The sequence below is a fragment of the Ahaetulla prasina genome, chromosome 3 (genome assembly GCF_028640845.1).
Source record: "Ahaetulla prasina isolate Xishuangbanna chromosome 3, ASM2864084v1, whole genome shotgun sequence".
NCBI lineage: Eukaryota > Metazoa > Chordata > Lepidosauria > Squamata > Colubridae > Ahaetulla > Ahaetulla prasina.
In genome coordinates, this window is record NC_080541.1 from 13,850,398 (window position 1) to 13,868,551 (window position 18,154).

General features: G+C 36.6%; 1 protein-coding gene across 1 annotated transcript in view; it reads left to right on the forward strand.

Annotated features, from left to right (window-relative positions):
* The first annotated feature begins 1,240 nt into the window (after positions 1-1,240).
* Positions 1,241-18,154, forward strand: part of DNAAF11 (dynein axonemal assembly factor 11) — a 57,962-nt gene continuing 41,048 nt past the window's right edge. The window contains exons 1-5 of the mRNA XM_058174540.1: positions 1,241-1,265; positions 10,482-10,649; positions 11,214-11,291; positions 13,139-13,311; positions 16,300-16,532. Of these exons, the coding sequence (XP_058030523.1) occupies positions 1,256-1,265; positions 10,482-10,649; positions 11,214-11,291; positions 13,139-13,311; positions 16,300-16,532 (662 nt within the window). The 5' untranslated portion in view covers positions 1,241-1,255. The remainder of the gene's footprint in view (positions 1,266-10,481; positions 10,650-11,213; positions 11,292-13,138; positions 13,312-16,299; positions 16,533-18,154) is intronic.

Below are 18,154 nucleotides of genomic sequence, written 5' to 3' on the forward strand. Positions count from 1 at the left end.
ATCAAGGTACAACATTTAATAAATAAACTCACAGCCATTCATTTGTTGACGCAAGTTATAACAACCCGGAAAAAAATGAATTATGACCATTTTTCACATTTATGAGCGCTGCATCATGCGATCAATGTTAAGTCGCATGGTGACCGATTCATATTTATGATGGTGGGAGTGTGCTGAGGTCATGTGCATCCCCTTTTGAGACTTTCTGACAAAGTCCATGACCAGATTCACTTAACAACCCTGTTACTAACTTCACAACTGCAGTGGTTCGCTTAATGACGGTGGCAAGAAAGGTCGTAAAAATGGAGCAGAACTCACTTAAACACTGCCTCGCTTAGCCATGGAAATGTTTGGCTCGATTGTGGTCGTAAATCAAGGACTATCTGTAATAATAATAATAATAATAATAATAATAATAATAATAATAATAATAATAATAATAATAATAATAATAATAATAATAATAGTCTATGAACTTTCCCATCAGTTAAAATCTCTCTGCCAAATGCTAAATGGAAAGCCAGTGCTTCTAATCTGTCCTTATCTCATAGAACAGGGATCTCCAACCTTGGCAACTTTAAGACTTGTGGACTTCAACTCCCAGAGTTCAAATTCCACAGCAAAGCTGGCTGAGGAATTCTGGGAGTTGAAGTCCACAAGTCTTAAAAGTTGCCAAGATTGGAGACCCTCCTCACAGAAAACACTATCCGCCCAGATATTTCAACAATTTCGGTATCCGAGCGACTTCTCTTTACCTTTTCCACGCAAATCCAAGAAACGGGTCGGAGGAGAGGAGGAAAATTCTTCACTTTTAAGATTTATCTGCCAAGGATTTGCCTTTTCCAAACGGCTGCAGCCCATTCATCAAATTTATTGACCGCATTACCCATTCTACAGGCGCCTGGGGGGGAGGAGAGGGGAATAATGGAAGGGTTGGGGGAGGGGGTTGGACTAAATGACCTTTCCAAGGTGCCTTCCAACTCTGGCTAATCTGATCTGGTTCATCTGAAATTAAAATCCTTCCCGGCTAGAGGACACCGGGTCGGGACAGCCACTCGGAGAACGCGTGGCTCGCTGCAGCGCCGGAACTGTGGATAAATTGGCTCTCTTCTCTCGTCTCTTTGAGTTGCTTTCTCCGCCCGAAGTGGGCGGGGCCTAGTGGCGCGCGTAGCCCCGCCTCGTCTGGTTACCGTGGCGACCGCAAAGCGGCGTCCCCTCCAGAGGCCTGCAAAAGCGGCCGAGGGTTGCGACCGGCATGGTGCTGAGTGAGTAGTCGCTCCTCAGCTGCGATGTTGTGGGTGGATGGTGGGAAAGCTCCGAGTTTGCTACATGGGGCTTCAGGACACCACCTGCAAGCCGGGCTCGTCCAGAAAGGGCGGACGACAACTCCCATCGGCCACGCCGTGATGGGCTTTGTCGTCCCCCGCGCGCCCCCCCCCCTTCCACGCTTTCTTACCCGAAGCCCGGCTGTCCTTCGAACCAGGATCATCCCTCAGTCCTGGCATCCGCAGGGTGTAAGGGTTGGACTACAAACCCCATCAGCCCCATCCCCTGATTTATTATTAGTAAATAGAAATGTGTGTGTGTGTATTCGTATAATTTTAATTGTCAAATTAATTTATACAGATTAAATATAATTTATTATATAAATACGAATTATGCATAATTATTTATACATATAAAATAATAAATAATTATTAATTAAATAATTATTTATTATATAATTAAAAAATTAAAAAAAATCACTTAAATATTAACTATTGCTTTCTATTAAATGTAAATTAAATTTATAAGTAAAATCTCAAACATCAATTTAATTAAATCAGGTTCTAAAGTTTAATTGGATAAATCGTACATATTTTTAAATCTCTCACATCTAGATATGATATAGATATGATATAGATATATAATTTTTGTGACATAAATATACATGCATTTATATATATGTATATAGATAAGATATAGAATTTCATATACCGTTTCCCCCCAAAATAAGACATCCCCTGATAATAAGCCCAATTGGGCTTTTGAGTGCATGGCAATAATGCCAAGCGCTTATTTCAGGGTTCAAAAAAAATATAAGACAGGGTCTTATTTTTGGGGAAACACGGTATTTATATAACTTTATATACTTTTTTTTTTTTTTTAATTTTTTTTTTTTATTATTATTTTTTTTGCAACAAACAAACAAAAAGAAAATACATTATTACACCCTTGTGCTATACATAAAAGGAAGATTTGGGTCTTCGGATATATCCTCATGATTGCCAAAATCCACGTTCTCGAGGTACAGGTACTGAAGCGTCCAATGTTCCAAGCGCAAAGTCCACAAATGGTTTCCAAGTCTTCCAGAAAATATCTTCTTTATACACACCACTTCTAATTTTAATATCACATGTCATTTTATCATTTAAAGCTAATTTCCACATTTCAGAATTCCACTCTTCTATTCTAAAAATCACATCTAGTTTCCAATATCTAGCTATTATAATTCTACCTATTATAATCATAATTCTAATCAATTCTTTTTCATATTTTGTTAATTCTATTTCCTTAATTACCAACAATAATATAGTTTCCACTCTCAATGTTATTACTTTCCCCATCATTTCAAATATCATTTTCTCCAATTGTTGCCAAAACTTTTAACCTTATCACAATTATACCACATATGTTCATAAGTCCCCAATTCCATCTCACATCTCCAACATTTTTACTAGTTTTTTATCCATTTGTGACAATCTTACTGGAGTCAAATACCATTTCCAAACAACTTTATAATTGTGCTCTTTAATCCTTATAGATAAAGTTCTCATAATTCTACTCTTCCAATTCACATTCCAATCTGATTCTGGTATTTCAATATTAAGATCTTTTTCCCAATTTGTCCTCATCACTCTTTGTAATTTTCATCAGAATTTATAATCTTATAAACCCTACTAACGAGTCCCTTTAGCCCAATTTCATCTTTCATAATCCGAGATACTAAATATTCAAATTCAGTTTCACATCTATTTATCGAATAATTTTCCTTTAGTTTTTTGTCCATTTTCTATCTGTATTTTTCAAACCAACTTAACCCTAATTTTTCAATAATTTCTTTATTCCTCCTTTCATTTCCCATAACTTTTATCCAATCTTTAATAATTTCTATATTTTCCTCTTTAATCACTTCATTACGTTTTATATTATTTTTAATCGGCCAAATTCAGTTGTCTCCCCAAAAGATTATATCCGAATTAAAATTTTAACAAATTTGTTCCACATTTTTACTTAATCCCTTTAACCAATAACTTCTACTTACACATTTTAAATTTGCTTTATCTAAAACCACCTTGATCCAAATTTCTATATCCTTAACTCTAAATCTCTCCAATAATTATCTTCACCTTTAAGTATTTTTACCACTATCCGGATACCATACGCACAGTAATAATTAAATAATTTGGGGATTCCTAATCCACCTTCCTTTTGATTTTGATACCACATTTTCTTCACTAATCTGGGTCTTTTGCCACCATTGCAAAATTTATCCAGTTTTTCTGATATCCTTCAATATCTTTCTCTGTCAGATTTAGTGGTAGCATCTCGAATAAAAGTTGAACTTGGGCAGCAACATCATCTTACACATTGCAATTCTACCAAACCAAGACAACTTTAAAATTTTATATTTATCTATCTTCTTCTCAATTTCGTTAATCACCACATCATAATTAAGTTTTTCAATTCTTTAACCTTAAGTGAAAGCACTATACCCAAATATTTCAATGTGTTTTAATCCTTATCCCAAATTGCTCTTGCATATTCTCAGACTCATTACCATTACTATCCATCAATAATTCTGACTTTGACCAATTTACTTTCAATCCTGTCATTTCTTCAAATTCTATCAAATGCTTATATATCTTTTCAAATCTTTCTCTACATTTTTCAAAATAATTAAAGTATCATCCATACAAATTTATCTTATACCCTTATATCCTTCTAATTCTTCATCTTTTCTATCATTTTGTCAATATTTCCATAGCCAATAAAAATAATGTTGGGGACAGGGACATCCTTGTCTCGTACCACCTTCTAATTTTATCTCTTCAGTTAATATTCCATTCACCTTCACTCTTGCACTGCTCTTTTGGTACAATTTTGAAATAACATGTATAAACTTATTACCAAAGCCTAAAGCCTCCACAATTACTTTAATTGTTTCCCATTGTACAGAATCAAAAGCTTTAAAAATATCCAATGATACTATACCAATTTTATCACCATTATATTCAGCTACATCTATAATATTTAATACTCTTCTAACAATATCACTCATGTATCTACCCTTCACAAAGCCTACTTGATTATAACTTATATATCTATCTATAAATCTATTTAATCTATTACTTATAATAGCAGTAAATATCTTTGCATCCTGATTAATTAAAGAAATGGGCGATAGGACTCAATCCTTTCTAAATCTTTATCTGGTTTAGGAATTAGGGATATCACCGTTCTATTCCATGACGAAGGTACTTCCCCACCATGTAATATTCCATTGAATAATTTTTGCAGTCTTGGTATTATTAATTCTTTAAATTCTTTATAAAACTCAACAGGTAATCCATCCTCACCTGGAGCTTTCCCTAATTTTAATTTTTGTATTATTCCATTAATCTCATCTTGTGTTATATCTTCTTCCATCAATTCCTTATATGTTTGATCAATTTTCACCACATACTTTTCTAAATAGCTTTGCAATTTTCCCCGATTAATTGGTTTCTTTGAATATAGATTCTGAAAAAAGTTTCTAACCACTTCACATTTCTCTAATTTTATAACATCTTATACCTCTATCATCTATCAAAACTCCAATTTCTCTCTTCTCTCTTTTATCTTTCGCCATCTTTGCCAATAATTTAGAATTTCTATTACTAAATTCAAAAATTCCTATTTAAAATCTCAAATTTCTTTTACTAACTCTGTATCTTCTTCTATCATTTTATTTCTTAACATATTAAGCTCCTGAAGAATTTTTTTCTTTAGTAAGCAAAATTGATTTTCCAATTCTTTAATCTGATTTTTATCTCTTTCCATTTTAATTTTATAATTTTTATATTTCCTACTTGATAATTTAATACTCTCCTCTAAACACCGCTTTCATCGCATCCCAAACAATTTCAAATTTAACCTCCCGTTATCATTTAATCTCCAACTTTCCTCCAATTTTTAAGTATCCATTTTTATCCTTTTCATTTTATACAATTTCGTCATATCTCCAATAGCTTCTTTTTCTCAAAATTAAAATCTAAGTCCACCATAACTTCTGCATGATCAGAATCTTTAAAAATTCCCACATCTACCTTATCCACATTATTCAACAAATCTTTAGAAAGAAAAATATAATCAATTCTAGAATATGTATTATATATCTTAGAAAAAAGTGTATACTCTCTCAATTCCTTTAACCTCTCTCCACACATCAACCACGCCGTTTGAAGCATCCACATATTTAAAATCCCCATTTTATTTGCTCCTCCACAGCGGGTGGGATTAGTACTGTCTATTTTATCTCTGATTAATTAAAATCCCCAGCCACAATTACTTTCCTACACTTTCATTCTCCAAAATTTTGTTATTTTTCAAGAAATTCTCTTTGTTTTCATTCGGTAAATATAAATTAACAAGTGTCACTTTTTCCTCATTAAGATTTCCAACAATTATTACATATCTTCCATCTTCATCCAAAATTACCTTATGTTTTCAAAGTACACCCTATCTGATATCAGTGTTGCAACTCCTCTAGCTTTTGAAGTTCCAAATGCTTTTCATATATTTGCATACCTTTTATATACATTCTATTTGAATCTTCAGATTTCTGATGGGTTTCTTGTAAAAATAAAATGTCTGGTAAATCCTTTTAATCTTAAGCTCCAATCTTCTTCTTTAATCTGATTCCTGTACCCTTCACATTCCATGACATTATTTTATAACTCCCATTTAAAATATAAATTTTTAATCCTATCCCGCATCTTCCTTTCTGTGCCCCCCACCACCCGACATTAAACTACCATATAAACAACAATAAGAAAACAAAAAAGGAACAAAAAACAAAACAAACAATAAAGTACAAACAATCTTCTTCCCCCACATCCTCATCGGTTTCGCCTCTATAAAGAGAATGGGGGAGAGGGGACGTGCCAATGCCCGGGGCACTTCTTTCGGGCTGTCTATTTAAATTCATCACTCAAAAAAAGATAGCGATGACCCGCATTCAGCTTCATATTTTCCAAGACTCTTATCTGCTTCTTCTCCTACTGTATCCTCACGACTCTTCTTCTGTTCAACCAACACAGGTGATATTTCTTTCCTCTTTAACCCTTTGGAGTCTTGCCCTCCAATAGCCCCTTTTTCTTCTTCTGAGATTGATGTTTCCACGTATGTTCCACCCATCTGAAGCATTTGATCTTTTATCTCCATTAAATCCTCCATCTCAATCAGTCCAAGCTCCCGTAAATATAATAATGCATCTATATCTGGGGTGATTGTACGCATCCTTCCTTTATAAAAAAATTTCAATTGTTGTGGTGGCCTCCAATTGTATTTAATTCCATTATCTCTCAAAACTTTTGTAATTGGTTTTAAAAAAAATCTCCATGCCCTTTCTTCTCTTGATATATCCGGGAAGACTTGAATAGTCTTCCCTTCAAACTTCAAAGCATCTCCCAACTCTCTTAACTTGGCCATAACTTCCAACTTATCACCAAGATTTGCGAACCTGACAAGCACATTCCTGTTAGAACCATTTTGCCTTCTATATCCAATTCTAAACACGCTTGCCAGGTCTGCTATTGTGAACGTAAGTTGCGTATCCAAATCATTAATCCATTTCAAAACCCGCTGTTTCAATTTATCCTCCTTTCTTCCGAGATTCCTCTGATAACAAAATTATATTTCCTCATCTCTTCTTCCAAAAGACAAATTCTCTTATCTTGCTGCTCATTTTATAAAATATTTTGCCAATTTGCCGATCTACTTCTGCCTCATGCACATGCAGCTGCTCCATTTCATCTTTAATCATTGTCATTTCCTCTTTTTGTTTAGCAAAGTTATCATTCATATCTTGCTTTAAATTTTGCACTTCGGATGTCAGTTTAAATGTCAAATTATCTATACGCTCTGATAGTGCTGCTATTTTTCCCCCAATTTTATTTAAAGCTGCAGCAATTTGCTGCGTTTCTGAAGGTTGTTGAGTCATTTGAAAAAACAAACCAAAAAATTTCTCAAACTGGGATTCCAATTTTTCAAAGAGTCTTAGTGAAGATCAAAGGACAGCAGTCAAACCAATTTTACAGAGGGTCTTGATGAAGATCAAGGGACGACAATCTTTTAATTGAAGCGAAACGGCTTATTTGCACTCGTTAGTAGCTTATCAGTAACTTATGAGTCATATTCACTCCACAAAGAAACACAATTACCTCACAGCTTAATCAGCGCCATTTTTTCTCCACGTCGGCAGAGAGAAAAAAAAAAACAAACCAGCTTGAACTTCAAAACAAAGTCCTTTTTTTGTTTTCAGTTTTAAATTCAGTCTGCTGGGCTATTAACACTTCCACTTCATGATTTATTAACTTTCATCCATAACGGTGCATTCCAAACAGCATTAATCCTCATAAATCTTCATTATTAAGCCCTGTGAAGTGAAGGAAAGGTCCTTACCCCACCACGGTCATGGCCACGCCCCAACATGGTTGGAGATCACGAGGGTAAAAGGCCGCAAGGACCCGAGGCAATTCCTCACAAAGCAGTTGTTCTCTTCTGTGGCGAAATACACCATTAAATGTAAAAAATAATTCACTTAAATATTACCGGTAATTAAATACTTTCTATTAAATGTAACATAAATTAAATCTGTAAGTTAAGAATCAAATATTATGAATTTAATAAGCCTAATTGGGCTTTTGAGCGCATGGCAATAAAGCCAAGCGCTTATTTCAGAGTTAAAAAAAATATATAAGACAGAGTCTTATTTTTGGGGAAACACGGTATTTATATAGATATATATACTTAAATGTAAAAAATAATTCTCTTAAATATTACCGTTAATTAAATACTTTCTATTAAATGTAACATAAATTAAATCTGTAAGTTAAATATCAAATATGAATTTAATATAAATCAAGTTATAAAGTTTATCTAAAAATAAAATCTACAAAATAATTCACTTACATATTAACCATTACTTTCTAGTGAATAATTAAATTAATCTATGTTAAATATCAAATATTATAAATTTTATATAAATCAAGATAAAGTTTATACAAAAATAAAATCTACAAAATAATTCACTTAAATATTAATCATTACTTTCTATTAAATGTAATTTAAATTAATCTATAACTTAAATATCAAATATTATAAATTTTATATAGTTTATCTGAAAATAAAAAATAATTCACTTAAATATTAACTATTACTTTCTATTAAATGTAAATGTAAGTTAAATCTCAAATATCAATTTAATAATATAAATCAGATTCTAAAGTTTAACTGGATAAATCGTACATCTTTTTAAATCTCTCACTCCATTCAATTCCTCTCTCTGTTTTCTCACCTTATCCAGGCCACATGGCTTCCCCCTGCAGCAACCACAACCCTGCGAGGTAGTCTGGACGGGGTGAGTGGAGCTGACCCCTAAGGGTTGGTCTGTAACCCTGTGGGGTGAATCTCCTCTCCCAAGTTCTAGCCTGTGAATTCTTTTATCTTTTTGATACCGCCATCAAGAAGGATTTCTTCCACATACTGATATATCTGATACCAGTATATGGTTCACATTTCAAATACAGGTTTTCTAAAATGCCACTTACTGAAACGTGGACAATAGAGCAGTATGGTTGAAACTTCATATTTTGAGTCACTTAAAATTCCCATATGGAATGGAAGAATACTATTATCAGGGTTCCAAGGAACACCCCCAATGAAAGAAATCTCCAAGGCTTGAAGTTCCTCAAAGTTCCATTTTATTAGAGATGGCATATTGGCACATCTGGGAAAACCCGAATCTAAGCCAAGTTTGCCCCGCCCAAAGGAAAGTCCAAGTCCCTTCCCCTGCACCCACATGTCTATCACAACTGGAGATGCCTCTCAGGTGCAGGGCAAGATGGCCTTGACTCTCTGAGAAAAGAATGTTATTTTGACTATATATCACCCTGGCTCCATACAATCCCCCCCTCCCAGTTTCCCACAGTAGTAAATTTGGCAGGCCTGAAGAGCCAACGAAAAAGATGGCTTCCAGGCCAGACGGCTATTTATTTTGGATGGGGGAGACTTTCCCTCTAAACCAGGGGTTCTCAACTCCCAGACTGGTACCATGGCCCTTTAGGAACTAGGCTGCACAGCTGGAGGTGAGTGGCGGGTGAGCGAATGAAACAGAAAGCATCCCCCCCCATCCATGAAATAATTACCTTCTATGAAATCGGTCCGTGGTGCCAAAAAGCTTGGGAACTGCTGTTCTAAACTCCTCCTGCCATTTTCTTTTATTGATGCATATAAGATTGAGCTTTTCTCTGAATAAAAAGCATTCACTGCAAAATAATGAAGGTTTATTAGTGAGTGAGATTATTCCTCTGGGTCGGGTGAAATGCTCCCGGTTCGGACCAGATTGCCCGATCCGGTAGTGATGGCGGCAGGTAGTTTGGAGAACCGGTAGCAAAAATCCCTGCCCCCCCCCCCACCATGCCCAGCTGAGCTGCGCGATCATCAGAGGATTTTGCTTTTTTTTACTGTTAAAAACAATTTTTCCTTTGGCCTTTAAAAGAAAAAAAAGCCTCTGATGATCATGTGGCTCAGCTGGAATCTTTAGAGCCTTTTAAAAGCATTTTTTCTACAACCTCTTCGGTCGAAGAAGTGGTTAAAAAAATGCTTTTAAAAGGCTCTGATGATCCCAGTTGAGTTGCTTTTTTTTTATTTTAAAGGCAAAAAAAATGCTTTTAAAAGAAAACAAAAGCCTCTGATGATCAGGGAACTCAGCTGGGATTGTCAGAACCTTTTAAAAGCATTTTTTTACAACCTCTTTGGCCAAAGAAGTTGTAGAAAAAATGCTTTTAAAAGTAAAAAAAAAAAGTTGGCCACCCAGTCACATTACCGCCCCCAGCCATGCCCACAGAACCGGTAGTAACAAAATTTCCATTTCACCACTGTTCTGGGTCATTTATTCTTCATTCGCCAGGGAAAAACTTTGCTCTGATAAGATCCATTTCTCAACCGCGTGCATTTGATGGAACGCAGTAGACAATGCCAGTCAAAGCACATTGTTTGTGCCATATTTTGCAAGACATTTTCCATTCTTACTATTATGGGTTGTTGTTTTTTTAAAATTATGTTTGCTTTTTTGAAGCTCCTGCATATAAATGAATGAATGAATGAATGAATGATGAATGAATTTAGTTTATTTCCAAGGAACCTACTGATTCTCTGTTCTGTGATATGTCTTTCAGTCACGGAAGAATTGGTGAGACAACGGGCAGAGCATAATGACTGTGAGCTGTTCTCTTTGGAAGAAGTTTCCCTACATCAACAGGACATAGAGAAAATTGAACACCTGGATAAATGGTGCCGAAATTTAAAAATTCTCTATCTCCAAAACAACTTGATCTCCAAAATTGGTGGGTATATTTGTCTGTGAAGTGAATTGATGTACATAGTGATCTTTCTTGGCAATGAAAAGGAGATATGATAACTTAAGAAAGAAAAATCATTTAAAAGGAGATATAAGTAAACCTAACCTTTACTGCAAATATCTCCTTAATACAGACATAGAAAATGGAATCGTAGGGTGGAAAGGGACCTTCGAGTCAATGCTGATATAATCTGTGTGTTTTATTCAAATTAATTCCGTCAACAATCCTTTGGATTTTTCAAAAGTGAAAAACTGGGCAGTTTAACGTAATCCTCCAATCCTTGCAGTGGAGATGGATGTCATTTGAATAAGAAGATCCTTAATTCATGCCATGCTTTTCTTTTTCTGACACAAACATTCTGTGTATTTAATTCACAATTAATTCATCGTTTTGCCCAAGTAATCTTTTTGGTATTTTAAGACGTCTTTCCCTCCCCCCCACCGTTTCAATTTCTATTCAGATGCTCTTTTTTTATGGATTAACTGCTGAACTATTGGCAATGCTAAGTGTATCCTAGCAAAACTGACACATGTAATAATTATGTTTCAGAAAATGTGAGCCGACTGAAGAAGCTTGAATATTTAAATCTGGCTTTAAACAACATTGAAAAATTTGAAAATTTGGAAGGTAAAGATATTTCTCTTTCAAAGAATGTTTCTATGGGGAATACTTGTTAATACATATGCATCTATTTCTGCAAAAAAAAAAAAAAGGCAGGCGCATCTCAACTGTTGTGTCTTTATTTTTCAAACTGTCACATCCTCATACAGTGGTACCTTCATACTCAACTGCTTTGAAACTCATCAAATTCGGTTACTCAATGCACAAAAATTTTGACCGGGTACTTGTTGCTTGCTTGGTACTTGACACTAGAATCTAGAACGTGTCGATGCCAGCTGCCTTGTGACTCCCTACATCAGGGGTGTCAAACTCAAGGCCCACAGGCTGAATCCGCCCGTGGGGTGCTTCGATCTGGCCCGTGAGGCTGCCTTGGAAACAGCAAAAGGCCGGCCTATGGTGCCTCTGCCAGTGAAAACGGACCTTGGGAGGGCCGAGCACGGGTGGTCCTTTTCACTGGCAGGGGGCTGCAGGAGACCATCAGGCCAAATATGGAGCTGGGGGGGGGCATGTGGGGCCCCCCGAGCTCCGTTTTTACCGGTTAGCAAAACAAATATACTAGCAACAGTGGATTCCCCCCAGCCCCGCCCAGGCAACCACAAGTGCCCCCCCCCCCGGCAAGAGAGACATTGAGTTGGCTATCATGGCCACACCCATGCCGTACACACCCACCTGCCCCCCCACGAGGTCAAACAACCCTGATGCAGCCCTCAGTGAAATCGAGTTTGACACCTTTGCCCTCCATTATGTCCTATGAAAAAAGTTTGTTTATTACTCATCCTTTTTGGTATTTATCGTGCCTCTTGGAACCAATTGATGATGAGTACTGGGGTATCCCTGTAGACAATTTTAGATGAATTTGAGAGTGAACCCAAAGTTTTAAGAGGCCACTAGCAGTCCTGGAGCAGTAAAATAATAATATTCCAAGTCCTTGGGAAGAACTCAATAGCTGGATAAAAATGCCAAACCCAGTTTAAATATCTGGCTGATTGTGCAATCAGTGGTAATATAATTTATATGTTGCCTGGCTCCCAGCAATTCTGTGCACTTCTAGTTAACCATCCTACTCCGAATGTGTGTGTTCCAGATGATTATAGTTTAAAATCAGAAACAAATATTTTTGATGTCATGGGCATAAAATTACCCAAATCCCAAGGAATTCTAGGCAGGTCGTGAAGTATAAAGTAAGATGATAAAATATTTTTCGAAGTTGTAACTCCTTTTTTTCTCATCCAACCATCAATAGAGCAGATTTCAGATAGAAAATTACAAGAGAAAGATTAATTTTATTATTAGAGTGGCTTACTGTAATAATATGTATTAATATTATGAGGGAAAAGCACTGTTATTATGAGATTACTATGGGAAAATGCTATTATTGTTACTATGATGAATGTTACTCAAAAGAATTGTAACCAGACAACACACATATGAAATTTGATCATGTTGCTCTTTTTATCTATATTAATAATTTTTTTTAAAAAATATGATAAAATAATATGTAAAATTGCTTAATAAAATATAATAATACACTGCAGTGCAATAATAATACAAATACGATCAATGGCTATTGTCTTGAAATCTGAACGTTATAAACCACTTTCCTGATTTTGCACTTATAAATGTTTAAACATTTACATCTCTTGCTTTATGTGAAAATGTTTTATGACTTGAGAAACAAATTTTAATCATTTTTAAAATAATGCTGCTTATCCTTTTAGCATCTGATACTTAGTTTCATAAAAAGGATGAATGAGGAAGGGGGTCAGTATGATGACTTTGAGATAGGAGTGTTTGTTAATTCAGTGTAGAGTTGATCATTCTATTTTAAAAGTCCTTTTTTCATTTTCAAACAGGTTGTGAAGATCTGCAGAAGTTGGACCTGACAGCAAATTTCATTGGAGAATTATCCAGTGTTAAAATACTGACCAATAATGTACATCTCAAAGAGCTCTTCCTCGTAGGAAATCCATGCACTGATTTTGAAGGCTATAGGCAGTTCGTGGCTGCTACCTTACAACAACTCAGAGTATGTCTATTAGATTAAAATAAAATTTAATTTAAATAACAATAGCCCCCTTTGGGTCAAAGGGAGAAATCTCTAATTTAACATACTTATGTCTATGGAGATTCTCAGTCATCCAGGTCATGGTTGTCCCAAAGGTGTTTTTTTTTTTCAAGAGGCAACTGGACATTCTGGTTTTTCTTTGAAGACATTTTGCTTCTCATCCAAGAAGCTTTTTCTGCTCTGACTGGATGGTGGGGAATGGAAGGATTTGTACTCCTTGCAGACAGCTTGTTATTTGCATCCTTTTAGAGAGTCATTGAGGTCACCTGGAGGTTTATTTGTGTCCTCAGGGTCACCTGAGTGGTACAAATGGGCGTGGAGCTTTCTTGGAACTGTTGAAACGACTGTGTTGTAGATTAGAGATAGGTGATGTCCATCCCTCCCCTTCTGTTTTGATACAGATGGCTTCTTTAACTCCTCTTTCAAACCAGCGGTCCTCTCTATCCAAAATGTGAACTTTGCTGTCTTCAAAGGAGTGGCCTTTGTCTTTTAAATGCAGGTGGGCTGCTGAATATAGTCCTGGTGTGTTTGTTCTCCTATGAGCTGTGCCATGAGCTGAAGAAGCTTCTTGGATGAGAAGTGAAAAAAATCTTCAAAGAAAAACCAGAAAGTCTAGTTGCCTCTTGAAAAAGCACCTTTGAGTTAACATACTTATGCAAAAATATAAATAAGTACTTTAGAAAATGTAGTAAAATCAGGAAAGTAACATCGATTAAGAAAAACGTACTAGGCTGTGGTCCTTTGTTAGGGAACCTTCTATATATATAAAAGCCAAATACCACTCACTCATCAAGAAATCTCCAGAACTGTAAAGCCTACAAACTTGAAATTTGGCACACATGTTCCTCTTGGCTTCTAGGTGCTCGCTAAGAAAGGATTTTTCGAAATGACTATCAGATCTTTAGTATTTCATATTTATTTATTTATTTATTATTCAAATTTTTATACCACCCTTCTCCGAGGACTCAGGGCGGTGTACATCATAAATAAAACATAGGTACCAAAAAAAGTTAAAATACAGTATACAGTATTATATTCAAATGCTCTGATGCTAAGGAGTTAGACTGAACTGAAAGAAACTCTGTCCCAACTGCCAGTTGACACACTCTGATGCTACCCCTTTGTAAACTGGATGTGGGTGTGGCCAGCACATGACTCATCTGGTCTGTGGGCTGGGACATTCTACTCCCCCTCCCCCTCTGTTCCAACTGCCAGTTGCCCTGTAATTAACATGCTCTGATGCTACGGAGTTACACATTCTACATTTAAGTTTCAGGCTTTAAGTGTCAATTTATGATGCCCGATCACATCGTTTCATAGCGAAGCATGAGGGTCCAGCTAGTTCATTATATTTTACTTAAAGAGATTTATGGCTGTAGTGATACATATAGGATTGCATTGTCTGGGGAATTCTGGGTGTTGAAGTCGACAAGTCTTCAAGTTCCCATGGTAGAACAAGGCAGGAGACCTTGTCGTGCCTTTGTACAAACCCATTCCTCTTCTTCTGCAGATCTTACCAACCAGAAACGTTCCTAATGATAAGAGGCAGTTGGTATATGCAGAAGCTCATGTGGGTTGGACAACTTTTGAATTAAAGGATTAAGTGACAGTAGGTTTATACACATAGTCCTCAACTTAACGACCACAGTTGAGCGCCACATTTCTGTTACGAAGCAAGACACTTGTTAAGTGAGCTTTGCCCCCATTTGGCGACCTTTCTTGCCGCAGTTGTTAAGTGGATCAATGCATTTGTGAAGTTAGTGGCACAATTGTTAAATACCGTATATACTCGAGTATAAGCCGAGTTTTTCAGCACGTTTTTTGTGCTGAAAAACGTCCCCTCGGCTTATACTCGAGTATATACGGCTTATACTCGAGTTTTTTTTTTTCTTCTTTTTTTCACATTATACCGGATGGCGCAAACTTGGCGGGCTTTTGCATTAGCGCGGGGAAGCCCTGCCGGTGCAGTGAGAGGGCGGGGCGGGGGAGCCGCCAGCCTTCTCGGCTGAGGGAGGGAGGGTTTCCCCGACTGGTAGCTGCCTCATTTCCCACCCTCGGCTTATACTCGAGTCCCCAGTTTACCCCAGTTTTTTTGGGGTAAAATTAGGGACCTCGGCTTATACTCGGATCGGCTTATATTCGAGTATATACGGTATGTCTGGCTTTTCCATTGACTTTACTTGCAAGGTTGCAAAAGGTGATCGCATGACCCCCAGGACAATTGCAACCATCATAAATAAATACATTCCAGTTGCCAAGCATCCAGATTTTGATTGTGTGACCACGAGGGTGCTGCAACGGTCATAAATGTGAAAAATGGTCGCAGGTCACTTTTTTTCAGTGCTGTTGTAACTTAGAATGGTTACTAAACAAAAAGTTGTAAGTTGAGGGCTATTTGTATTCAGTTATGTCATGCAAGTAGGTGAGAATATTTTCACATTTTTAAGAATTTTGTCTTCTCTTTCCTAGAAACAGGAACTCAAGATTTGCCTCAAGATTTGATGATTCACTATTAAATTTTGGTGGACCCTATCTAAAGAATTTCACCGTCTCCTGAGAATAACATGTCTCAGGTTTTATTTTTCCTACATCTCTTTTAGAATGTGTAACTAGAGAAAAACAAAACAATGGAAGGTAGATTTGTTTGTCAGTTACCAGCTTTATTTTATTCCTAAAATTGTGTGAAAATATTCTTCGCTCTCACTTGCAAACCATCAGCAAACATTGTCCTGCCCACCATTGGCCCTTTTATCCCATAATATTTCTTTTTACGAATTGTCCGTCCTTGCAGTGCATGTGATTTTATAATAATTGGAGCTAGAGGTAACTGTAATTTAATCATTTAAATTTAATAAAAAGAATAATTTCATAGAAACAAAGAGGGAGAGATTTCTTGCTTGGTGTGTTGAAATATCATTTTCTCCTCCCCCTCCCCCCTTGTTTTTAAAGTTTTTGGATTGCAAAGAGATAACACGATCAGAAAGGATTCAGGCTTTACAGAATTATCCTGAGCTGGAAAGAAAAATCCATGAGCAGGAGCAAACCTATCTCCTGAAAAGAGAAGAAGAAAAAAAAGAGGCAGAAAGACGGATGCAAGAAAAGCAGAAGGAAAGGAAGGAGAAGAAGAAAAGACAGCATATGGGGTTTGATCAACAATCACACACGGATATTAAGACACCCACGTAGGTGCCTCTATAGTTCATTTTGGGGCAGAGAAAACTGAATATATATGAATAGGATTGTATTTATTCAATTTTCTATTTGTACGGCCAGTCATCTCACCAAGTGACTCTGAGCGGCAAACAAAATTCAAAATAAATACACAAATTAAAATAGCAGCGGAAAATAAATCACCTATCACAAACATTAAATTATCCATGAAACAGATCCCTGCGCATGCAAGAGACCCTACTCCATTTCTGACAGATGGCAGTCCAGTCTCTTCTTGAAAGCCCCAGTGATGAAGCTCCCACAACTTCTGAAGGCAACTTCTGTTCCACTGGTTGATTGCTCTCACTGTGAGAAAATTTCTCCTATTTCCAGGTTGAATCTCTCCTTGTTCAGTTTCCATCCCTTATTCCTTGTCTGGCCTTCAGGTGCCTTGGAAAATAGCTTGACCCCCTCCTTTCTGTGGCAGCCCCTTCAAATATTGGAACACTGATATCATGTCATCCCTGGTCCTTCTCTTCACTAGACTAGCCATGCCCAATTCCTGCAACCGTTATTCATATGTTTTAGCCTCCAATCCCCTAATCATTCTGGTTCTTCTTCTCTGCACTTTTTCTAGAGTCTCAGCATCTTTTTTTATAGTGTGGTGACCAAAACTGGATGCAGTATACTAGGTGTGATCTTACTAAGGCTTTATAGAGTGGTATTAGTCCCTCACTTGATCTTGATTGTATCCATCTGTTAATGCAATTTAGGATTGCATTAGCTTTTCTGGCTGCCGCCGCACACTTGATCTCCATAAGGAAAACAATGGATGCTGTGGCAGAATAGACACATCTCCTAGGCATCTCCCAATCAGGATTCCTTCGTTGATGGGATTCCAAGTTGATGGGAATTCACGCCAAAAGAGATAGATGCATAAATGCTAGTGTATCCACTATTCTCCCTTAAGTCCCATGAATTCAGCTAGAAATTAGATCTCAATATGATGGAACAAAGGGAAAGATTTCCTGGCTGATGCAAATCCACAGCTTTTAGCTTCATTTATTTTATTTTATTATTTTATTTTAATTTTGAACATTGTAATAAACTCTTTCTTGTAGATAGCCTGGAGATTCACTAGACAAAAAGATGGGATAATCCCAACAAACTTAAATCATATAGAACTTTATTACATTTTATTGCTACCTAATCTGTGGTTGTCCATTATTATTTTTTTGCACTTGGGAGATAATTTGCCATTTTGGAAGTAGGTTGCAAGCCCACTGTCAGGATAGCTGATATAGAGAGAGATGAGCCATCGGGGGGAAAAAGGAATATACCACAGGTTGAATGGAAGACAGTTCTCTTTTTTTATCACTTAACTGTAGCTCAACTTTGTCTCCCCTCTCCACAGTTTCTGGGCAAGGAGGCACACTTCCAAACAAAACACCAAGATGCTTTCTTTTATTTTATAAGAACATTCCTTGTAGAGTACAGAGTCATTCTTGCAAACAAAAGTGACGCTAGGAATCGATGCTTTGCTTTGCAACAGACTTAATTCCTCATTCATGGAACTGGTAGGGCTGCTCTCCAACCAGTCTCTCCAGACGTGGCTGGAGAGCAAGATTTGCAGTGGACAAATGAATCAAATGCC